The sequence below is a fragment of the Crotalus tigris genome, unplaced genomic scaffold, assembly GCF_016545835.1.
Source record: "Crotalus tigris isolate CLP2741 ecotype Arizona unplaced genomic scaffold, ASM1654583v1 scf7180000024437.13266115, whole genome shotgun sequence".
Classification (NCBI taxonomy): Eukaryota; Metazoa; Chordata; class Lepidosauria; order Squamata; family Viperidae; genus Crotalus; species Crotalus tigris.
In genome coordinates, this window is record NW_024100606.1 from 753,087 (window position 1) to 779,583 (window position 26,497).

Sequence of the window (26,497 nt, forward strand, 5' to 3'; positions counted from 1 at the left end):
CAGACACTTTCTTGCAAGAAAAATGCAACAGCAAAACACAACCCCTCCCAAAATATTGCCTTGTCTATGTAATCACCAGGAGACTTATAGTTATGTACATATATAAAGTTTATGTAATAATAGCAAGAGTAATACGTATTGTAAAATGTTCAACACATTTAGCATATAAATATGTGACATGATGCATAATCAGGAAGCCATATTTTAGGAGAAAGTCAAAGCATATCAAATCTATCCACATACAAAGTGCCTATTCAAGCAGATTTAATACATCAGAAAAAATAACATTTTCCATATTTGCAAAAATGTTTTTAAATAACAAGAAAATAGCTATATGAGTAACTGCTTTTTTATGTAATTATAATTATAGAAATGGGCTTGAAAGAAAATTGAAATATGCTGACCAATGAATTTCTCAAAGATACATCTGTGAACTCATTAGACATAGTAAATTTTATTGAACCATTTAGAACAGAATCAGGAATGTCAGCAAATTAAATAATAAGTGCCAATAATAAAGTCCATGCAAGCATGAAACATACCCCATGTAGTACCCAATGGTGTTGGCACAACATAGTCTAAGACCATGACCTTCTTCCCCAAGGTGGCAGCTTCCTGAAAAAAATAAGCAATAGATAAGCAGAATAAATAATGACTTTAAAATATAGAATTTAAGAGTTACAAAATGTAAAAATAATCACTAATTTAAATAAAATGCCAAGTCACAGGTCAATTTAGCATTTATCACATTTATTCAAAAGGATGATAAATAGAATTAAACATGGTTCCACAAAACCAGAAGTAGAAAATATAAATACAGAAAAGAAGTTCTGTGCACTGCTCAGCTTCCCTACATTATTAACATATTATTAAATCTAGTCAAAACCAATCCTGGTGATTTCCTCTTCTCTAATAAACATATGCAGGTTACACACTTGTGTACGTTGGTATGTACATGTTAAGTGTATGTATGTATTAATAAATTTATATGCTGTCCATCTCACTGTTGAATTGACTCTAAGTGGCTTACAAAGTGATAAAAAGGTTATAAAACAATTAAAATTAAGAGGGATTAAATAAAGATGAAAAAATAATTAATTCAATTCACTATATATAGCGATGTTTTTCAAGATCATTACTATTTTTGCAGTATTTTCAGGCAGATACCTTCCTTGTTGGGAACAGAACATTCTGGGAAACTCCAGAACATTCTGGAGTGGTCCCAAGGGTTTCATTGCGAGGGAGTTAATCCTCTGAAAGTGGTTTGGGTATCTAGAACATTGTAAAAATCTTTCAAATTTGAGGGTTAACTTCTGGAAGATTGCTGGATCATCTGGAAGTTTTTAAGAAGAGACTGGACAGCCATTTGTCTGAAATGGTATAGGGTTTCCTGCCTGAGCAGGGGGTTGGACTAGATGACCTCGAAGGTCCCTCCCAACTTTATTATTATTATTGATGTTGTTGTTGTCGTCGTCATCATTATTATTTTTTTTATTGAAAATTTTTAAAATTTTACAAAAACAAAACAATCTTTCCCCAAACCTCCCCCGACTTTCCCAGAGCTGAATATAGGCTTAATTAAAATTTCTTCAAAAAATCTTAAAAGAGATATAAACTATGAATAAATCTAGATACATTACTTAAACAAATTACAAGATAATTAACAATAATATATATATATAAACCATAAATACAAAAAAGAAAAAAGAAATACATAAAAAGAGAAAAGAAAAAAGAAAAAAGAAAAGATAAAGAAAAGGAAGAAAGAAAAAGATAAAAAAATTACCTTTTCAATATAAGTTATTAAAAAACTAAATGATATTTTTTATATCCATCTTATATTGTATAAAATCTATCCATTTTTTCCATACCGCAACATACTTCTCTTGCGATTGATCCTTCAAGAAAGCCGAAATCTTTGCCATTTCCGCCAAGTAAGAAACTTTAAAAAACCACTCCTGCAAAGTAGGCAAAGATTCCTTCTTCCAACATTGCCCTACTAACAGCCTTGCAGCTGTAATTAAATTTAACATCAATGTAGTATCTTTGGTATCACAATCAGTAACAATACCTAATAAAAACAATTGTGGGGTAAATTTTACCCTCCTTTTAAAAATTCTTTGAATATTCCACCATATCTTAATCCAAAAAACCTTTATATTTTTACACGACCACCAGATATGATAATAAGTAGCATCCAAACATCCACATCTCCAACATTTAGGCTGTAAGTCAGGATACATACGAGACATTTTTTGTGGATCAAGGTGCCATCTATAAAACATTTTATAAAAATTCTCCCTTAAATTTTGGGCTTGTGTAAATTTAACGTTCCTCACCCAAATAGTTTCCCAGGTGTCTAGTAGAACTGGTTCACCAAAATTTTGTGCCCATTTAATCATACATTCTTTGACTAATTCTGCTTCTGAGTTCAATTCTACTAACACCCCGTAAATTCTCTTAATGTGGGTTCGTCTTTGATCTTTTATTTGTTTAAACAGATTCTCATCTTCTCTAAGCAAGCCCACATTGCGATCTATCTTCCACCTATCCACTATTTGTCTATACTGAAACCATGAATTATATAATGTTTTCTCGTGCTAAATCTTCCAAAGATTTTAACTGCCAATTTTTACCATCCCATCTAAGTAATTGTGTATAAGAAACGCTATCCATCCTAACTCCTCTCCTTATCCCTTCTATCGCATGCCATGGGATAGCCCATAGTGGAATTTTAAAATCAATTCTATAATATTTCCTCCAAACCCGAAGTAAAGAAATCCTTATAATATGAGATTTAAAAACCCTATCAACCTTTTTATTAAAAATTAAATAGGCATGCCATCCAAAAAGTAAATCCTAACCCTCCAAGAGGAGTATTTCTACATTTGTTAAATTAACCCAGTCACTTATTAATGTTAAAACCACAGCATCATAATACAATTTCAAGTTTGGTACCTCGAGTCCACCTCTCTCATGAGTGTCTTGTATAATTTTAAGTTTTACTCTTGTTTTTTTCCCTGCCCAGATAAATTTATTAATACCTTTCTGCCATTCATCTAAATTAACCTCATTCTTTAAAATAGGTATCATTTGAAATAAAAAAAGAAACTTTGGCAAAACATTCATTTTGATCGCCGCAATTCTTCCCAAAAGAGATAATTGCAACTTCTCCCAATTTTTCAAATCTCTTTGTATATTGACCCACAGCCTTTCATAATTATTTTTATACAATTTTGCATTAGAAACAGATAAAATAACCCCCGTATTTTACCTTACTAACAACCTCAAAATCTGTCAGGTTAACCAATATCTGCTTGTCCAGATTAGTCATATTTTTGGGCAATATTTTAGTCTTATTATTATTAATTTTAAAACCCGAAACCCGTCCATATTGATGTATCAATTGTAGTAGCTCTATTACAGAATAAGTAGGTTGAGATAAGGTAACCACCAAATCATCTGCGAAGGCCCTTAATTTATATTCTTTTTTATTAACTTCTATTCCTTTTATTTGCTGTGATTCTCGAATTTTAATCAACAATATTTCCAAAGTTAAAACAAACAGCAACGGGGACAGTGGACAACCCTGTCTAGTCCCCTTCTCTATTGTAAACACCTCTGACAAACCCCCATTAACTATAAGTTGTGCCGTTTGTTTCTGATAAATAACACCAAGAGCTTGTAAATTTTTCTCTCCAAAATTCATTTTCTCAACTAATCTTAACATAAATTGCCAATTCAATTGGTCAAAAGCTTTTTCAGCATCTAAAAATATCAATCCTGCAGGAACTTGATTATTTTTATCTAAATATTCTAATAAATTAATAATTTGTCTAACACTGTTCTTCATATACCTTCCAGTTATAAAACCTGTTTGATCTGTATGTATGACATGATGCAAAACCCTCATAAGCCTATTAGCTAAGATTTTTGCAAAGATCTTATAATCTACATTTAAGAGAGATATAGGTCTATAATTCTTTGGTAAGGTGAGGTCTTGATCTTCTTTTGGAATTAGAGATATAAAGGCTCTGCCCCATGACGGGGGAATCTCAGAACCCTGTAATATGTTATTAAAGAGCTCAGTTAAAGGTTGAATCATCTCTTGTACCAGAGTTTTATAATAAATAGATGTCAAACCATCCGTACCCGGTGCTTTACCTAATTTTAATTCTTTAATCACCATCTCAATTTCCTCACTAGTAATCAAACCATTAATTTCTTGTTTCTGAACTTCTGTTAATTTAGGGAAGTTGGCTCCATTTAGATAATTATCTATATCTAAAACCTGCACTTTAGTACTCTTATATAATTTTTGGTAATAATCTAAAAAAGATTTCTTAATCAACTCCTTCTGGTGCACCAATTTACCATTATAATTTATTTTATCTATAATTCTCTGTCTCTGTCTCAATTGATAAGCCAACCATCTCCCTGGTTTATTAGCATTACAAAATGTATTTTGTTTCATGTACAATAAATTAGTTGCAGTTTGATCAGCCATCAACATATTAAATTGTGATTTAAGCAATTTTATAGATTCTTGTCGTCATCATTATTATTATCTCTAGAATGGCTGGAGCAGTATCCTCAGAATAATAGATTTTGCACACATACTTAATTTTAAAGATTTTTAATCTTTATTTAATCCCTCTTAATTGTTTTACATTAACTTTTTAATCACTTTGCAAGACACTTAGTTGCATATAAAGAATCCATTTATGAAATTAATTTATCTCAACTGTATATATGAAACTTTCTCTCACATACAATACATAAGAAAATGTATAGACATTCTTGACCCTGTTTCAAGCAAAAAAGAAAAATGGACATAAGAAGAAAAGAATGAACCTTATTAGCATTACAAAAGGGGTAAAATAACTAGGAATTGGGAAAAGGCCTATCGCTCCTAAATGGCTGGTGAGGCTAACTTTCTAAAGATATCCTAGGCAACTATGATGCTTTTTGCATTTCTTCTAGTCATTTTCATCCCGATAGATATAAATCTTTATTTTCCCCCATGGCCTCCAAAAAATACAGAAAATTATCAAGTGCCAATTTTTAAAAGAAAAGAAAATGCTTGTATTAGATGGAATAGATGAATTTATGCATGAACAATATATACTGGAGCTTAGAAAGCATAAGCCAGTCTTTGCAATATTATGAGCTATCAAGTCTATGTTGACTCGTAAGTGACTACACAGATCTGTCCCAAATCTTGTTCTTTCAGTCTTCTGTCAGCGCACCCATGACCCGTCACTGCTGCAGTTGAGTCCATCCACCTTGCTACTACTCATTCTCTTTTTCTCATTTGTTTCTCCTTTTCCAGCATTATATATTTCTCAGAAGAGGTGTTTACATTATAACAATTTGAACCTGGTCATTTGTGGGTTGACTGAGAGCTCTGGGTTTGATTTGTTCTATTATCTATTTTTTGTTTTCTTAGCTATTCATGGAATTCTCAGGAGTCCTCTCCAATATTAAATGTGGTCTCCTTGCTAAAATATAGGAGTTATTTATCACTGCCCTCTCCTGAGCAATATGAAATGATTCCTCTGCCTTGATCAGTAAAGGGATATTCTACCTCCAGCATTTTTTGATATCCCTGCTGCCCAATATAGGCGATTACTTGCTTTACCTGAGCAGATAGAATCTCCTTCACAATTTCCTTTAGCTGAACATACTTGCTCTTGGGATACATTTCTTGCACTCTGCACACATCCTTCCCAAGAACCCTCACTATCACCACAATGAAGTAGCACCACACTACTTGGGGCTTGGGAGGGAGATTTGGGGTTTGCCATATACAGGCCTATAACTCTAAACAGTGGTTCTCATCCTGTGGGTCGGGACCCCATTTGGGGTCGAACGACCATTTCACAGGGGTTGCCAAACAACGCAGTCCGCCATTTTTTCCCCCTTTTCCTTAGCTGTGCTACTCCCTTTTATTCTATTGGCTTTTGAAAGCCAATAGAATAGACTCTCTTGAATAGAGTCTAATTCTATTGGCTTTCCAAAGCCAATAGGAATTGTCCAGGCTATCTCTGCCCTGCTGAGCCCGCCAAAAGTCCCATTCTGCAAACGGTGCTGCACCAGTTGAGTAGTCCTCGACATACGAGCAGCTGAGTAGTCCTCGACTTATGACCGGTTGGGGGTCGCGGCATTAAAAGGTTGAGAACCACTGCTCTAAATAGTTAAAATTTTCATAATGAACCGGATTGAGGAAAATTATAGTTCAATATGGAAATCACCAGGCCAAAAAAGGCCAATACATGAATATCTATATCCATTTGCAGCAAAAACTGATGTGTAGTGACTAAGGTACATATCCCATGGTATTTGATGAAGTTTACATATAGGACTCTATGTAGGACTGCAGCTTCACTCTATCTCCCCAAGAGCTACCTTAACACTATGATGTAAGCAAACTGGTTTGCATATTGGTTCAACATCAATATGAAATACTGATGAAGCTGTCTGTCTGTCTGTCTGTCTGTCTGTCTGTCTGTCTATCTATCTATCTATCTATCTATCTATCTATCTATCTATCTATCTATCTATCTATCTATCATAACCAATAGGATGAATCTGAATTTTAAAAAACTAAAACATAGAAGTAACATTGATGACATACCTTGGAACAAGCAAGTCCACCAGAACCACCACCAATAATAATTAGGTCATAATCATACGATTCCATCTCTTCACCCTTTCCATTCCCTAAAAGCTTCTGCAATGTACCATCGTGGTAAGCCTGCAATAAAAACATAGCTTATTAAAAAAGGATGAATCTTTTATTAGTTTTCTTAAATGTCAAATACATAACTCTTAGGCTATATCTAATGGGTTTCTTCCTTTTGGGGCTGGCTGTTTGATCCCATGAACATTTCTGGAAATGAAAGGGACTTTTACAATTTCCCCTTCAGAAGTCAGATGATCGTCTGGAAAAGTGAAGAGCCTTAATATAAAAAGAATCCTGAAAATTGCCTTCATTCCCTTTCCATTCATATAAACCCTACTTGCTTCTATGAGTAGAAGGACACTAGATAAATCTTGATGCTGATCATCAAGGTCTGTTTAGCTAACAGAATACAACTAACCAGATTAGCAACCATACTGAATATCAGTGCTTTCTTGAGCTTTAAGACATGATAAATACTACAAGTAGAAAATTCATTTTTAAGCAATTAATGTAAGATATAGCTCTAGAGAACAACACAAAAAGATATTAGGAAAAGCAGATTCTACATTTTCAATTTTCAAAGAAAAAAGAATATGTTGAATGCACACATCCTATATTCGTGTGCATGTTATTCTTTACAATAATTTATTTCAGTAATAACCAGAATTTGTGAAAGTAATCTATTGGGGAACTGCTTAAAAATGTGAGTCACAGTTATTTTCATACATAAGAGAAAAAAGTTGAAGATTACTTGAAAAGTTTGATCACATCCACCAATATGGTTTCCATTTATAAACACATTGGGGACAGTCCTTTGGCTCGTCAATTCTAGCAATACTTCCTGGATACTTGGTCCATCATCTAGAATTTATAAAGGGAAAATAAAGTTTATAACAGTAAAGTTCACTGATTTATTGTTCAGCATAAAGAGCACTACCACCGCCTGTTAAGATCCATTCAAGTAGTAAGACGTCTCTAATTAAAATATCCATGTCTATTGCAAAACAAGATCTGAAAGAATTAATAAAAATATTCATTCACTAACTGAAGACTTATTAATTCTCCATATAAAAGTACACATTAAAAGCTGGTTAATCTAAAACTGAAACATGTTTTAAGAGTCTACGAATAAAAATGTCCTTCAGACTTGTAAATGTCTGTGGAGATTCTTAGTCATCCTGGTCATAGTTGTCTCAAAAATACCTTTTCAAAAGGCAATTGGACTATTTTTTTCCCCTGAAGATGTTTCATTTCTCATCCAAGAAGCTTCATCGGGTCTGGAAGGATGGTGGGTCGGTAGAATAATTAATTTTGACTAGTCCTGTCAGACTAGCCCCCACCATCCTGCCAGAACTGATGAAGCTTCTTAGAGAAGAAGCAAAATATCTTCCTCAGGGAAAAAGCAGTCCAGTTGCCTTTTGAAAAAAATACCTTTGAGACTTCAGACTTGTAACAGTTAAATGCAGCAAATCTAAAAAAAAAAAACCAGCATTAATGTTCTTGTTCTCATCCAGTTTAGTCATAAAGAAGAAAGACCATTCCATCTTGCGCTAATTTTGCTTCATATATTGTAGAGTTAGTTATTCTCAATAATAGCTAGTAAAAACAAAACAGCTTCATTATCACTGATTCCCAAAACAATGTTAAAGGATTAGTATACCAATTCCACCCTTGATAACTGCCAAGCTCTCCAGATTTTTAAAACATAGTTTTGGGCTCTTGTAATTAAGGGGAAAAAAGGGGGAAGAAGGGAAAACTAGAATTAAATCATCACTCATTTTTACTTATAAGCATGCCTCTGGGCTCATAACAATGCATAGAAAATACAACTAGAAAGGAGTTATGAGTACTTATATGGTGTGCCTTTAAAATATAACTTTCTGAACTTGCTTTCAAAAAAACCCAGTTATGCCTAGTAACCCAAAAAGTTAAGAACCTTTAAGTCCCAATTTAAAACTGGCCTGATAAAATGAAGAACAGAATCAATCAGATTTATTAAGGCTGAGATAAGGCAAAACACAATTAATATAAAATATAACTGAAACAAAATCTCTACCAAATCTTCAAGCTAAAGAAGGAAGATAGGTGGAAAAGAAATTCAGACCGAATCACTTTCTTAAAAAATGTTTTCTTGCACTACAAGTTTATTAGGAATTAATAATTCCTATTTAATATTCCATCACTGGATTTATACAGTAAAGTTCTTTTTAGGAGTGAGCTGTTTTGAAACATACTGGTTTGGGTCAACACAACTAGAGTCAACCACTGCTAACTTAATAAAACAGAAATAAGCTAACAGATAAAAATCTGTTTTACAGAATTCAAAATCTAGGAATGCAGAGATGTAGTTCAAAGTTCTGTACATCTTCCCACTTAGTTACCACATCCGGCAATTATACAGAAGACAAGAACTTGCTTGTCCTATCTGGCTGGTTTCTCAATTAACATATACAGTAACAGATACCACCAAACAAAAGATGAAAAGCTAAAGAGAAATACCATAAATATATTGCAACATAGGACAGAAATTTTAGCTTATGGAGAAAGTATTTCCTCAAAGTTGTTGACCCAGACTTAGGGGACAGTATCAATTGTGAATACGTGCAGATGGCCCCGCTATCTCTGGCCACTTGCAGAATCATGAATGCAAGGTCATAAAAGGGCAGCAAAGGAAACACCCAATATCCTAACCCACATAAGGTGTCTTAGGGAAGCACCTAAACCACCCAAAAAGGAACATTTTTAGCTACTTCTGCTTTCTTCCTTCTTATCTACAGTGAGCCAGCCTTAAAGAGCAAAGTCTTTATCTTGCGTGTGTCAGCTTTGCTGGGTGAATTACTTATATAATCAAAGAAGGTATAAAAATAAGGCTTTTCTGATATTTGGGGCTTTTTCTCTCTTTTAGAGAAGCCCGTCTTTGTTCAGCTGAATAAAAAGGTAAAGCTAGAAGGAAACTTCTGGTTTCCTGTATTTTTTTTATCAAGCAAAACCTCAGAACCTTCACAGCAAAGTGGTGGTTATTTTTCAGCCAAATCCTTATGGCAAGTGTATTATTTTATTTTACACTGTGTGTATGTATGTATGTATGTATGTATGTATGTATGTATGTATGTATGTATGTATATATATTTACCTTGAATGTACACCCTGTAAGCCCAAATATGGGAGAAAGAAATCTTCTTTTTCTTTTTCTTTTGCCTGTATCAATCTAGAGCCATCCACAAGCAGCAGTCGCCAACTGCGACATCATTTTACATTCAAGGTAAAAATCTCCTCCCCCTGTCTCTCTCCTGATAGCTAACAGAGTGGGAGAGAACCTGTGGCTTAGAGGTTATAACAACTGCCTAACATGCAGATAAGCCCAGGTTCGAATCTCAGAAGAGTAAGTCTGGCTGAAGAGAGTTAACGGAACTCGAAATAGCTATACCAGTTCTCTCTTTATTCTTTGTTATATATATATATATATATATATATATATATATATATATATATATATATATATATATATGTAGGTCTTTGGTTATTCGGGTTTTCTCGAATAACTGAATTAGAAAATCAAGGAGTATACGAAATCCCATGCACCTCTGAAGAGAGTTAATGGAACTCGAAATAGCTATACCAGTTCAAAATCAAGGAGTATACGAAATCCCATGCACCACTTGTCCCACCACATATATCGGACAAACCAACAGAAGAATAAGTGCACGCATTGAAGAACATAAAAACTCAGTCTAAAAAGAGGAACCAACTTCTTCCCTGGTCCAACACCTTAAAATCACAGGACATGAAACTGACTTTAAAAAGACCAGAACTATCGCCAAAACTGAACATTTTAATAACAGAATAATCAGAGAAGCCATCGAGATAGAAAAACGCCCACACAGCATGAACAAACGAGATGATACCTCCCGCCTACCAGCCATTTGGAAACCCGCCCTTATTGACAAACGACTCCCTAACACAAAAAATGACACCAGACCCACACTCACAAAAACCACACAGGATGTCACCACCACACATCCACGCAAAAAGCAAACCCAAAGCCACACCGATGATAAGGCACGACCACAAACCAGAAGCCAGACTACAGCTGCATCATTAGCCACTTTAAACCCCTCCAATCCATACATGAAGCAAACTGACACCCACCATGAAGATGAGGCACGATCACGAACGCGAAGCCAAAAAAATAGCAATGCAGTTCACCATTTTAAACCCCCCCTGCAACTCAGACTAACCTGAGCACAACAAAGCCCCCACCCAAACAGAACACTCCCCCAGCCAATCAGAGCACAGCCAACCCCCCAGTCAATCAGAGCACAGCCAAGCTCCTAACCAATCAGAATACACCTCCATCCAATCAAAACACAGCCAAGCTCTCATCCAATCAGTTCATACCCCCCTGGCAGTTAAAAGGAGGAAACAGGTACAATCACACATTGCTCCTAGAAGCACGAAGCCGAAAGCACCAGCCTGAAGAAGATGAATGAGACTTTGTCGAAACGTCACCAAGACATTTCCAATTTTACGTGGGAGAAAACCCGAATAACCGCGATATATATATATATATATATATATATATATATATATATATATATATATATATATATATATATATATATATATATAGAAATAAAATGAACACCAGGGTAGTAAAACTATAAAAGTTTAATTAAAAAGCGCCAAGCTTTCGCCGTCCCTGCCGGCATCATCAGGGCTAGAGTGCCAGAAAGTGTGAGAGTTTTTTTATAGGCAAGTCAGAGTCTGCGCCCGGCTCCTCGATCTCGTCACTGGGCCTAATTGATTCAACTGCGCTTGATTGGTTTGCTTCCTCCTATTCCTCTTAGTTACGTGTGTGTTGTCGTCTCTCCTCCTTTCTTTCGATTCTGGGGTGGGTGGGATAACTCCCCTACCGTTCAAATTATCTCTGTTCTTCAACCCATCCTCCCCATCAGGTTTGAGTGGTAATGTACACCTCCCCTTCCTTTCCCAATCATCCTCCGCTTGGCTGTTCTTTTTGCGATAGCCTTCTCTTTTAACTTTAGTACTTTCTCCTCCCATCCAACTGTCATCTGGGCAATCCTGTAAGTCGCTCTGAGTTGGTTGCGATATGCTGGTGATCTGGGATAGGTTGATGGGTTGTTTGTCTACTGGGGGGGTGGTCCCCTGACTGTACTTACATTCAGTCGTCTTACTCCTCCTCCCCCTTTCCTGAGCCTCCTGTGTTCCTTTCGTACGCGTTATAATTCGGAGGCTCGGTCTGGGGGAGGTAGTGGAATTACGATCTTCTTGAGTGCCGCCGTGCTTCTCTTTCGCTCTCCTCTCCCTTCTGACGTCGTTCATGCCCATGTGCGCATCGTGGGGGTCTTCGGAGTTCTCTAAAGCGTCCGTAAGTCCGTCGCTGGCTTCGCTCCGCACTTCACACATCCTCAATCCGGCCGTCTCAGCTGAGTGGAGGGGTCGTCTCCTCCTCTCCAGATCGGTTGCCTCGCTTCTTTCCAGGCGTAGGCAGGCTGCCAGATTCATTCTGCTGTTCCTTTGGATCTGTGCTGGTGTTGTAAGAGTGGTAGGGATGCTCCATAATTGCTCTTCCTCATCTGGCCTACACCGAGCCAGTTGGGGGGTTGGCATATTCTCCTTGATATTATCCGGGTTGTTATTAGGTCGTCGGTAATGGGACAGCTGGTTGGTCGCACTCCACGATCTTAACACCATATATGCTGGACACAGGTCGATGTGTCGATTAATAGAGCTATTATTAGAGAGCCACGCCTCCCTAAGTAGGCGGCCTCCCTTGGTATTGTCACTTGCTAGCACGCTAACTTCACTGAAATTGAATCTATGGCCCAATTCTGCCATGTGAGCCCATATCTGGGAGTATTGGTCCCCCCCTTCTTACTGCCAATTTATGCTCGTGGACCCTGGTCTTTACCCGTTTGGCAGTCTCCCCAACATAGTTACATGGGCAGTCCATACAATCAATCTTGTATATGACTGCCGATCTTTCCATGCTGGGGAGTGGGTCCTTAGGGCGCATGATGGCTGCTCGTAGCGTTTGATTTGGTTTGTGCGCTACTTGTATGTTGTATGGTGCCAAGATTCTCGCTGTAGCCTCTGAGATATTATGGATATAGGGGAGGGTAACTCGTGTGGTTGTCTGGGGTGTGGGTTCTTGGGGTGCAGGGTTATTCCGGGGTTCAGATGATTTACTGAACCGGTTAACAAATTTTGCCGGATACCCGTTGCGCTTACATATTTGGAAAAGATGGTTTCTTTCCTCCCTCTTTGCTTTGGCAGTGCTGCAATGTGATTCCACGCGTTTAAATAGGATTTTAACACAGCTGGCTTTATGGGCTGTCGGATGGTTGCTCTCAAAGTGGAGAATCCTATCCGTACATGTTGATTTTCGGTATACCCTGGTGGTCAGACATCCATCCAGTTGGCGCTGCACCAGTACATCCAAGAATGCTAATGTGCCCTGATTTTCTTCCTCCATGGTGAACTGGATGTCTGGGTATACCGAATTCAAAATGCCCATAAAGTCAGTCTTGTGTTGCTTCTTGACGACTACAAACGTGTCGTCCACATAGCGGGCCCAAAACTTAGGTTGGTATTGGGCCATCGCTATGTGTTCTAAACGTTGGAGCACCACCTCTGCTATTATGCTGGAGATCGGCGACCCCATTGGAGTTCCCTTGATCTGTTCAAATATAGTGCCCTGAAAGGTGAAGTAGGTGTTTAAGCAGACTCCCATCAATTTTATAAGGTCTTCTGTCTGGAGGGAGTCCTGATGTTGTTCCTGGTCTCCTTGATTCAACCGGTCTCTTAAAGCTGTAATCGCAAGTTCTTGCGGGATAGAAGTAAATAAAGAGACCACATCAAAGGAGACCATGAGTTCATCTTCCTCCACCCTCAGGGCCCTAATTTTATTGAGGAACTCACCTGCCGATCTCACAGTGGTATTACTATTACTGGTCAAGTGGCAGATACGTATGCTCAGCCACTTGGCCAGTTCAGAGGTGGGCGTACCCCTAAATGCGACAATGGGACGGAGGGGGACGTTGGATTTGTGTATTTTAGGCAAACCATAAAACCTGGCAAGGGCTGAATCGCCAGGGCGTACCCTTTTTAACACATCTTCCCCCATCCTCCCATTCCGTTTTAAGTCATCAAGAAGCTTGTTGGTGCGGTTCCTTAACGTAGTGGAGGGATCTTTACTCACTATTCTATAAGCAGCACTGTCCTGTAGCAATTCCAGCGCCTTATTTATATACACCCCTTTGTCCATGACAACAGTTGCCCTCCCCTTATCAGCTGGGAATATGACAATGGTGTCATCCTTTCTGAGTTGATTCAAGGCTACTCTTTCTTTTTCAGAACAGAGATAATTTGAACGGTAGGGGAGTTATCCCACCCACCCCAGAATCGAAAGAAAGGAGGAGAGACGACAACACACACGTAACTAAGAGGAATAGGAGGAAGCAAACCAATCAAGCGCAGTTGAATCAATTAGGCCCGGTGACGAGATCGAGGAGCCGGGCGCAGACTCTGACTTGCCTATAAAAAAACTCTCACACTTTCTGGCGCTCTAGCCCTGATGATGCCGGCAGGGACAGCGAAAGCTTGGCGCTTTTTAATTAAACTTTTATAGTTTTACTACCCTGGTGTTCATTTTATTTCTTGATATGAATACTCCCAGGGTTCATATTTTTAGCATTATTAACTATATATATATATATATATATATATATATATATATATATATATATATATATATATATATATATATATATATATATTCTGAGGTTTTCGCGGGTGTTTGTATGTAGGTCTTTGGTTGTTCGGGTTTTCTCCCGCGTAAAATTGGAAGTGTCTTGGCGACGTTTCGACAAAGTCCCATTCGTCATCTTCAGGCTGGTGCTTTCAGCTTCGTGCCTCGAGCAGCAGTGTGTGGTCTTGGCTGTTTCTTCCTTTTAACTGCCAGTGGAGGTATGAACTGATTGGGTGGGAGCTTGGCTGTGTTCTGATTGGGTGGAGGTGTGTTCTGATTGGTTAGGGGCTTGGCCCAGCCAATCAGAGCACAGCCAAGCCCCTAACCAATCAGAACACACCTCCACCCAATCAGAACACAGCCAAGCTCCCACCCACTCAGTTCAGACCTCCACTGGCAGTTAAAAGGAAGAAACAGCCAAGACCACACACTGCTGCTCGAGGCACGAAGCTGAAAGCACCAGCCTGAAGATGACGAATGGGACTTCGTCGAAACGTCGCCAAGACACTTCCAATTTTACGTGGGCTACATATATATATATATATATATATATATATATATATATATATATATATATATAGAGAGAGAGAGAGAGAGAGAGAGAGAGAGAGAGAGAGAGAGAGAGAACTGTAAGCCAAACTGCAGTATAGTATATTTGAAAAACATTTTTAGATAATCTTTTATTCTTTTTGGGGGGGGGAGAAAAATGTGATAAAAAATCTTTTGTTATATTATGTACTCTGTAACATATGAAAGAAACAAAGCAAAATCTTTGTTAATAATTCTCATCAGAATAAGCCAGATCAATATAACTGAACAGATTAAGAATGGATATGATGTAAAGCATAAGTTATTGCATGCAAGACATATCCCCATGTACACAAATGATGATTGGCTTACCAGTGTTTGATCCTCCACAGAATGTTCTCTATCATCCTTGCTAGTCTTTATCCTTATCATAAGTCTTTCTACATTGTCAAAGAAAACAATTACCTGCAACCTTTTTTTTCCTCCCAGGGTCAGGCATTTTAGGAGTTAAAATGATGCTGAAGAGTTGGCACAGATTTACAATATTCCAGTCCCAGTTGCTTAAAGGAACAGCAGGGAACCTGATAGGCACAAAATAATTGTCCACAGGTACCAATTGGAGGGACTCTAGTTTAGATGATTTTTTAACAAGTTATCAAGCAACATATACACTTTTTTGAGAGGGAAGGGACCGTATAAATCCAGAGATGGAAGAAATTCACAAAAAGCTTCAGTATGAATTTTAAGAGCTATTTGTTCAAAACAAAGTCTGGAAAAGTTGTACCACTTTATTACATATTCTAGTTGGAGAAAGTTTGAATTCTGTTTTGTAGAGATCGATATTATCCTTACCAATCTTGTCAAGTTCCAGAGCACTATATTCTACTCCCAGAGAATGAAAGAGATCTTTCACCTGTAAAAAAAATAAATTCTGATAAGGAAATAGGAAAAATCATAAAACTAGTATTTCTGTTCCTCTTGGAACAATGCTGCTTTAGATTAAACAAGCATTTAAAATAAACAAATTATTGCTTAGTAATGGCTGCCTACAGCATTGCTTAAAATATACTGTATTTAGGGATGCCAGTTTTGATCTTTGTATATTTATTTTTTGTACAAAAAATCATTAGCTTGTTTTTTAAATATACATAACCATTAGAAAGTGTGGGGAAAATGCTCACTTAAATAAGGAACCAAAGCATTGGGAAACAGATGGAACAAAGTATCTTTTATCCTCAGGTACAACTAAGGTGATCACTGGGCTCTTGCCAGAAGAATGAGGAAGAGCCCTGAGTTACAGGTTATACACCTTCTAGAAATGATACATAAAACTTACAAAAGCATGGTAAATTATAAAAAAACCCTTTACTACAGGAATGAGAGATCTGATAACAATATGGGGAGATCTTAACTACAGAATGAGCTAACTCATTTCTTCTGAGCTTGCATTCTGTTTTTCTAAGGAAACTCCAAATCCACCTGTTTTACTGATATTAGCAACTTCTAACACGAACAATGTCCCTTTTTTTTGTACCCACAGAATATTTGTCCCCCACTGCAGTTTAAGGCCACATTCAAACATAATATTCTGTTACGTCATCTTCCAGTCATCTATATATGCTAAAACTCTCTTGTCTGTTTGTAACCTGTAATTAATTCAAACTGTGCATCACAGCACAACAGTTTTTGAATCAAGGTACGTCAAATCTGCTGTCTTAAAGATTATGTATAAAAACAGGAACACATTACTCCTTTGTAATTGAAATTCCAAGGATCTTCACCCCAGGTGTATTTGCAAAGTTGTGGCATCATCATAGCTATGGTCACATGATTGTGATTTCCAACACTCCCTGCCAGTTTCCCATAAGCAAAATCAATGAGGAATTAGACTAAGGGTAGAAACTACTATGTGGGAGAACGGCATGTTTACCAAGTGAGGCTTTCTAGAGGGACAAGAGAATTAAGGGGAAATGAATACTGTGGATGTTCTAGCTGTGAGAGTTTGCCACTAAGTTCTAATTAAAGTCCTTGGTTAATTCTAAAATGAAATTACCGTATTTTCCGGCGTATAAGACGACTTTCTAAACCATGAAAATCTTCTCAAAAGTCGGGGGTCGTCTTATACGCCCAGCCGTCTTATACACTGGAAAATACGGTAGTAATTACTTTACACATAACAACAGCTTATTAAAGACATTACACAACTATTCCAGATAAAAAGATAGCTAATCTCAGAATGGTAGAGCAATTTGGCCATAAAGCAATTTGCTACATTCCATCCTCCTCTGAACTCAGAAGGAAGGTGAAACTGAAGTTCCATATGATATAGCTAAATGTGACTTGTATCATTATCTGAAGCAAGCAATCTCAAAGAAATCAATACTTTCTTATCTTGGATGTGCCTCATATAAAAGAACTGACTGGTTGACAAGAATATTTTTGCATGCTGTCTTTTGTCTGATCAATCCAAAGATTAAATAAAGTTCTGCAAATTTTAAATAAATAATTGTTTTAGGTAAAACAGAAATTAAAAGCTTTCGTTGTTTCAATGTGTAAAATACCTTAATGGTAAAATATATTAAAACAGAAAACCTATGATGTCAATCTATAGATTTGCTTTTACATCTATGACCACTTCAAAATAAGCAATACAGGAGGTCTTTGGGATACAACCAGCAATTGTGTAAAGTTACAGTGATGGTAGCACTGAATAATAACTGTCCATGTTCCATAGTACCTATCTGCCCATAGCTCTCATTCACTAGCCTGCTTGTCTGGGACCCCCACCTCTTCCCACATCACAGCCATATGTGGTCCTCACTTAACAACCTGCATGGTACTGAGGTTACAATAGCAACTGGGAATGCCATCACTAAGCAATGCAGTCATGTGACATCGTGCAGTTCAGGTTCCAATTTCTGTGGTAGCCTATAGGCAGCAATTTGACACTTGAAAATACTGAAAGCTTTGCGTGATGCAGAAAATTAAATCTGCAATTTAAATTACCAGAAATAATGTATATGGAATACAAGCACAACCAATAACAGACAGAAAATGAGCACACAACCCCTTATTAAAAAAAATTCTTTAAACTAGGAGTAAATGTGTTATTAGGTACTCTGAAGGTATGGAATGAGAATAAATTAACTGATGCTTGGTGTTTATGTAGTGAACCTTATTTACCACCTCCGTTTTCAGAGTGCCATTTACTGTGTAAAATGTGTCTGCTTTAAACACTTAAACATTTCTTAAACTTACAGCCTTAGGGTAGCAGCTCTTTTAATTTACATTAATTGCTAATACGACTTTTTTCTTTCTTGTACAGATAATATTCTCCAAAGGTCTAGTGGGGTAATAGCAATTCCTTCTGCTAATATGACCAAGAGTTTTAACTGGTTTTTTTTTGGGGGGGGGAGGAGAAGGAATAGAACCCAATGGTTTTAATGTAGTTTAAAGAATAATTTAAAATAATTTAACTTTTTAAATATTTTATTCATCCAAGTATAAATTTTTCAGCCACTCACTGATGAAACCATCATGTAAACACAAACATGACGTCAAATAACTAGCACTGAACTTAGTGACGCTTAAAAGTTACAAGGTAATTGCACATGCCATTGCACTGAAAATGGCTAGTAGGTTGGCGTATGGATCAAAATGATTCAAGGAACATCAGAAACTGTATGAGTTAACTTCTTTTTAAAAAGCTGCAGGTAATTCTCGACTTACAGCTATTCTTTCAACTGCTTGAAATCCCAACTGTATTGAAAAAAGGGACTTACAACCAGCCCTTAAACTCACGGCTGTTTCAGCACCCCTGGGTCCCGTGATCAAAATTTGGGTGCTTAGTAGCCACCTGCACTTTCCTATCACAGGGGCACTTCAACTTCTCCCGCCTATCTTTCTCGCATCTCTGCTCTTTGGTCACTCTGCACTCTACCTGGTGAGGTGGCAAGCAGCCCTAGAAGTATACAACAGCTTGCCACATCCTGGGAAGTCACAGTCATCCCACCCTACCCCAGCTCTCTGAGAACCATGTTGCCCTGTGCTCCGCCATCCCACCTGACCTTCTCTATCTTCTTGCTCCTGCTGCTGGCAAGGCATGCTAAGAAGACCCCTTGTATAAACCTGGCAAAGGCAAGCCCCTTTGTGCAAAGCTGGGAAAAGAAAACCCCCCTTGCAAACAGTTTCTCCATCAAGCACTTTTTACACATGGTTCCAACTGGTTTTGCCCAATGGGAAAGCACTGGGAATTGGCACAAGTCGTTAAGCCTGGAAAAAAATTCAGCTGCTTTGAGCACTTGATTAAGCTCACATATGCACATATTCCAAAGCACTTGTTCAGAATCATTTCTGAAACATGCATAGCCCTAAAGGTCAGTTATGTATTGTAGTTGCTTCTTTTTCCTTCAGACATCTTAAGGTGATAACAAGTACAGTGGGGCAAAAAAGTATTTAGTCAGCCACCAGTTGTGCAAGTTCTCCCACTTAAAAAGATGAGAGAGGCCTGTAACTGTCATCATAGGCAGACCTCAACTATGAGAGACAAAATGAGAAAACAAATCCAGACAATCACATTGTTTGATTTGGAAAGAATTTATTTGCAAATTATGGTGGAAAATAAGTACCGTATATGCCGGCATATTAGGCAACTCGGCGTATAAGACGACCCCTGTCTTTATCGCTGAGTCACTTTCCTAGAATGTCGTCTTATATGCTGGAAACTACCAGTATTTCCGGCGTATAAGATGACCCCCGTCTTTGGCACCGAGTTTAGCGCTTCCGGAAGTCGTCTTATACGCCGGCATATACGGTATGTGGTCAATATCAAAAGTTCATCTCAATACTTTGTTATATATCCTTTGTTGGCAATGACAGAGGTCAAACATTTTCTGTAAGTCTTCACAAGGTTGGCACACACAGTTGCTGGTATGTTGGCCCATTCCTCCATGCAGATCTCCTCTAGAGCAGTGATGTTTTCAGGCTGTCGCTGGGCAACACGGACTTTCAATTCCCTCCAAAGGTTTTCTATGGGGTTGAGATCTGGAGACTGGCTAGGCCACTCCAGGACCTTGAAATGCTTCTTACGAAGCCATTCCTTTGTTGCCAGGGTGGTGTGTTTGGGATCATTGTCATGGTGAAAGACCAAACCACGTTTCATCTTCAATGCCCTTGCTGATGGAAGGAGGTTTGCACTCAAAATCTCACGATATATGGCCCCATTCATTCTTTCCTGTACACGGATCAGTTGTCCTGGTCCCTTTGCAGAGAAACAGCCCCAAAGCATGATGTTGCCACCCCCATGCTTCACAGTAGGTATGGTGTTCTTTGGATGCAACTCAGCATTCTCTCTCCTCCAAACAAGACGAGTTGTGTTTCTATCAAACAGTTCTACTTTGGTTTCATCTGACCATATGACATTCTCCCAATCCTCTTCTGGATCATCCAAATGCTCTCTAGCAAACTTCAGATGGGCCCGGACATGTACTGGCTTAAGCAGGGGGACACATCTGGCATTGCAGGATCTGAGTCCCTGGCGGCGTAGTGTGTTACTGATGGTTGCCTTTGTTACGTTGGTCCCAGCTCTCTGCAGGTCATTCACTAGGTCCCCCTGTGTGGTTCTGGGATTTTTGCTCACCGTTCTTGTGATCATGTTGACCCCACGGGATGAGATCTTGCGTGGAGCCCCAGATCGAGGGAGATTATCAGTGGTCTTGTATGTCTTCCATTTTCTAATTATTGCTCCCACAGTTGATTTCTTCACACCAAGCTGCTTGCCTATTGCAGATTCAGTCTTCCCAGCCTGGTGCAGGTCTACAGTTTTGTTTCTGGTGTCCTTCGACAGCTCTTTGGTCTTCACCATAGTGGAGTTTGGAGTGTGACTGTTTGAGGTTGTGGACAGGTGTCTTTTATACTGATAACAAGTTCAAACAGGTGCCATTAATACAGGTAATGAGTGGAGGACAGAGGAGCCTCTTAAAGAGGTTACAGGTCTATCTTGCTTGTTTGTAGGTGACCATATACAATGTGATTGTCTGGATTTGTTTTCTCATTTTGTCTCTCATAGTTGAGATCTACCTATGATGACAATTACAGGCCTCTCTCGTCTTTTTAAGTGGGAGAACTTGCACAACTGGTGGCTGACTAAATACTTTTTTGCCCCACTGTATATGAAGCTTAATACCAAACTGCAGTACAACACAGCCAACAAGCTGACATTCAGCAGTAACGACAGCAATAAATAAAAATCTATAACTTAATTCATAAATTATTTCACTTAAAATATATTATGGTACCCAAAGCTATATTTTCTTAGAAACCACAGGATGTGAATGCAGAGATAACCCAAGAGTGAACCCAGGAGTAAAGCCTTCCCTTTATACAAATGCTCTTAAAAAGACACAAATCCTGCTAAGTCATTCTCATCATTACATTTTACATTACATAAGCTGGTTAGCTGTTAAATCAATACCTTGACACTCCTCCCAATTAAAGCTAAACAGCTATTAACCCAAATGCTTTTATATACTCTTGATTCTTGCCTGCATTTAAAGGCTTAGTCAACCTCTTGGCTATATTACTGTTAGTGGAACAATGCTGTAACTTTATCAGTTTATCCTTTACAGCCTCCCTGACATTACAATATTTTATGTCTACGTGTTTGCTTCTGCTTCTGATATGTTCTCCTTTTGCCATATTTATACATGCAACATGGTCCTCAAATATTGGCACAGCTTCTTCTAACTCAGCGTTTAAATATGCAGTGATAATATTGAAATGATATATTGTATGACTAAGTGCAGTTGCTAAAGCCAATGCTAATGAACATTTTGTCTCTGTGTAAATCCTTGCGTAACTAACCGTGCTTTATACGGCAGTTCATTATTGTGAAAAAACTTCTTTTTACATGCCCATTTATATTCCACGGCCTTTTGTCCTTCTGGTAATCTCATAAGAGTAAACTCCTGATGCATATTCATAGACTCCATTTCTCTATCCATAGCTTCCTTCCATTTATCCTGTTCTGTTTTAGGCATTGACATCATCTCTTGGTAATTATGGGTTTCATATCTTACACCAGGGGTGTCAAACCTGCCGACCCACGGGCCGGACACATCACGTGGAAGCTGCGCCCACCCCTTTGCCAGGAATGGCAAAGCAGTCCCAATACGTTGCATGATGTCACATGACGTCATGAGTTTGACATGTCTGCCTTACACTATACGCTCTAACCCCACTTGCTGAGAACCGATCAGGAGATACACCTTTATTACTACATTCAGACCTCCTCGGTATCACCTGTTCCTGTGACTTCTCTCTTTATCTCAGGTCTATCCTCTTCTATTCCTACTATTTCTGACCTGCTATCCTGTTCTTTCTTCATTGGGCTTTGTGTGGCCTCTTCTTCCTGAGAACTAGTGCTACATGTTGGCATGAACACCTTGGTGTTAGCATGCACCCAATCCCAATTGTTTTGGTCTGCAAAACCAGACCTTGAAACCACAACTTTCTTTGTTCCATCTGTGAATCTATACTCTTTGGAACCTGGCTCATATCCAACAAACCTAGGTTCTTGTACTTCTGGTACTTTTGGGAATATGCACCCAGGCATAACTGACAAATGTCCTTAGGTGAGCCAAGGAAGGTTCCCTTCCATATAACAGGTAATATGGAGTTTCATTTATAGCAACACTCCATACCCTGTTTACTAAATAGTTGGCTGTTTTCATGGCTTTCCCCCAGTACCTTTTACTCATTCCTGCATCTGCCAGCTGTAAGTCTTTCATGGTTTGCAATATGCCATTCCTCTCTTCAGCAACTACATTTTCTACTGGTGAGTACGGTGTCAATGCTGCAAATACTGTATATTCTTGCTTTGACAATATGCAAAACTGTCTGGTAATTACTGGGTTAATACATAGCTTAGAGTGTGTGGGGGGGAGAAAGCCCGGGAAAGAAAGAGGAAGTAAACTTTTGACCTTCACACTAATTGGATAATGTGACTTGTGACTGCAAGACAAGGGAGGGGTTTAGCAAGAAAAGATTGATGCCAGCGAGAGGAAGTCAGATTCTGGCATCAATAAGTCCATGATGGTGACCGGCAAAATTGTAGCTCTGTAATAAAGACTTTAGGAAACATGCCTGAAAGTTCTTTGAAGTACTTCATTAGTCGGAACCTGTGACATCCGGATTCGTATGTCTATGCCTTATGCCTAAGTTCCTCAACCACTTTTGGAAATTGTCAGACATGAACTCTGTTCCCCTGTCTGTTTGCAGCTGGCATACTTTATGGGCATATCTTCGCTCTACAAAATTCATCCATTGCCTGAATTATTATGGAACTTCTGTTTTGCTCTTTAATAAATAGCAAAACCCATTATCTGGTGTAGTCATCTACTAAGACTAGTATGTACCTAGCTCCTCCTAGAGAGGGTGCCATAGGACCAATTAAATCAGCATGTATTAACTGCAAAAGTCTGTTTGCCTTGAGCTTTTCTTACGTACAGGATACACTCTGGACTTTGACTCCTTACAAATAGCGCAATCTAAATATGTGTTGCATTGCTTAATATTAAGTCCCTCAGCTAGGTCTGGAATCCTTTGCAGCACTCTAAAACTTGCATGACCTAATCTCCTGGGTAATAGACGTACACAATTATCATGCGTGGGAGTGTTTGTAACTGTTTGTGCACAAACATCCTGCTGCTTCCCTAACACATATAAATTATCCAGCTTAACAGCCTGTGCATAAATCCCCCCCACCTTTCCTGATGGTGTATTGACCTTTTGCAAACAGTACTTCATACCCCATATTATCTAAGTTCGAAATACTGAGTAAATTATGGTCTAACTCTGGTACATATAATACATTTTCCAATGTTCCTCTAATACCAGTTAAACTTTGCCTTCCCCTTTAACAGCAGACTGTTGTCCATTAATCAAGCTAACAAATGTTTGCTTCGCTGATCTTAGGTTTGAAAACATTTGTGGCTCATTTGCAATATGCTAACTTGACCCACTGTCCAACAACCAAGTGTTTTTCTCCGTTAAAGTTGCTGCCAGGGAAAATGTCAGTTGTGTAGCTCCACGACCTTGTCTCACTGCTCCTGTTTCTCCTCTCAGGGCAGTGTCTCTAGAGATGCTCTGTAGAACCACACTTGAACCAGCGTTTCACCATGCAAATGTTCTTGGCTGCCCTACTGGCTTCTTTGTAGTTCTAGGCCTGGTCTGTGCGTACTCGTCATCTTCTCTCTGCTGCCTTTCCAGACGTTTCTGTTCCTCCTCCAGCACCTGGCCAGTCAAATAATTCATGGTTAAGTTCCTCTCCTGCATGGACTCTAAACTGGTCACTATGATGTCCCATGAAGTATCCAATGAACTGAGCGCTACATATACCTTGTGTGCCTCAGTGAAAGACATTCCATTTTCTTCTAATTCTAAGAATGTCTTTCTCATGGACTGCAAATGCATAGACATGCTCTCACCTGATTTCAGTTGGGCCTTATATAGCTTTCTTGTCAGCATTACTTTGCTGCTCGCAGTCTCTCTCACGTACATATTGCGCAAAGCTTCCCAGCACTCTTTAGCAGACTGGAGACCTCTCACATGTATCAGCTGGCTATCCTCCAAACTCAGGATTATGCTGGCCAATGCTTTCTCATTCTTTCTCCGGTCCCAATCATCCACGGCTGCAGATGGATCAGTAACTATCATCCACAACTCCTCCCTTCGCAGGTACATCTCCATTTTTAGACACCAGGAGAGGTAGTTTGTCTCATTCAGACGAGATACTATGAAACTCCTCCCATTACGCTAATGGAGTCCATGTTGCCTGCTACCACCACAAACCTTAACTCCTCTGGCTCTGGGTCAAGCTCTCACTGGGTTTCTCCTCTCTCTGGGCCCATAACCTGTCAGAGTGTGCACAAACTTATTGCGTTGAGATAACCCAGGAGTGAACACAGTAAACAGTGGTTTGTATTCAATGGTGGTTTATCTTACACTATCTACTTTATCATACACCAGGAACAATATACATACACGTGCTAATTCAGGAGGATCCAACAAACCACAATTACAGCAGGAAATGGAAGAGAGAGAACACATCAGCAGAGTCTTCCTTTAAATGCTCTTAAAGAGACACAAATCCTGCTGAGTCATTCTCATCATATCTTACATCTTATATTATATAAGCTGATTAGCTATTAAATCAATATCTTGACACTATTCCACATATGAAAAAGGAAGTTTCATAAATATTACCCATTAAATATAAAGATTGCTATTCCCTCTGTATCATTATGGAAATTTTCTCTGCAGGATTATGGGTCTGTCCAGAATAATGTGGATGGTAAAAAAAAAAGAGAGAGAATATTGAAAATGGGTCTCTTTCCCTGCTTTTGAATCCCAGTTCTTTTATTGCCTGCAGATAACATTTCTGTTAAGCAAATAGGCTTTGTACACACCAAAGCTACAAATAACTGACGAAACTCAGCAAAGCAACAGTATTGCTTCCAATTTGTGGCTTAAGTGATATTTAAGTTAAAATATAGCTAGAAGCCAGATACTATAATTTATGTCAAGCACAAGAGAATAATTTGATTTAATTACTTAGCAGAATAGAAGGCAGGGTTTTTAAATAACCTAATGCTAAAAGATTAGTATCTAAACTGTTTGCTAAACCAGTTCCAGAGATAAAATATGGGGAGATATTCACCACTTGGGACTAGGAAACTCTACCATTTTTTGCTAGCACACTATACATTACAAATAATGTCAACTGTGGTACATGTAAGGCAGACATTACTATTGTAAATTGAAGAGAACTGGGAGACAGAGGCTATGGTTTCATCTCCATACCTAAAAGACACTTACTATTTTATGGGAGATGTTATTAATCAAGGAAAACTGCAAACCAAGCATGCTGATAAACAGCTAAAGGAGATGGGGAAAAAGTATTGGTAGCAAGAAAAAAAAAATGAAATTGTGGGAAACCAGAACATTTGAAAATCCACTATCAGAAATAGAAGGGCAGTTAACTGAAAAACAGACAGGAAAAGTTCAAATGTAATTTTTTTTTCTTCCTATACCAAAACACTATTGCTGGCTGAAAGAAATGGAAGCAACTGAAGGCTTTGATTGTATTGAAGACTTCTCTTGTTGAGATCACTCTGGGTACACATGATTTGATGAGTTCTATTAATATCTTGAAGGCACCTTCCATATCTGTACTTTTGGTCAGAATTTATCTTTGTAAGAACTGGGAAGATCCATGAGACTTAAGTATTGATGATAACTCACATCAATATTTACTCAGCTCACATGGTAATTTGAAAGTTGATTGGAAATTACTTTAGTGGAAATAGTTAAGATGGACAAAGACAACTCAAGAATCTGGAAAAGATTGCAATATACAGTGGCTCTGAGTCTAGCAGCCAATCTGTTCACTGCAGGAAATATAACCATCTCTGTCTCTCCCCCCTCCCCCCCACAGACACAGAGAGAACAGCAAT

The 26,497-nt window shown here is 38.4% G+C and overlaps 1 protein-coding gene across 1 annotated transcript in view; it reads right to left on the reverse strand.

Annotated features, from left to right (window-relative positions):
* TXNRD3 (thioredoxin reductase 3) overlaps positions 1-26,497 on the reverse strand; it is a 43,311-nt gene that overhangs the window by 12,502 nt on the left and 4,312 nt on the right. Inside the window, exons 2-5 of the mRNA XM_039331468.1 lie at positions 15,837-15,897; positions 7,437-7,546; positions 6,638-6,757; positions 543-615 (exon numbers count right to left, since the gene is read on the reverse strand). Of these exons, the coding sequence (XP_039187402.1) occupies positions 543-615; positions 6,638-6,757; positions 7,437-7,546; positions 15,837-15,897 (364 nt within the window). The remainder of the gene's footprint in view (positions 1-542; positions 616-6,637; positions 6,758-7,436; positions 7,547-15,836; positions 15,898-26,497) is intronic.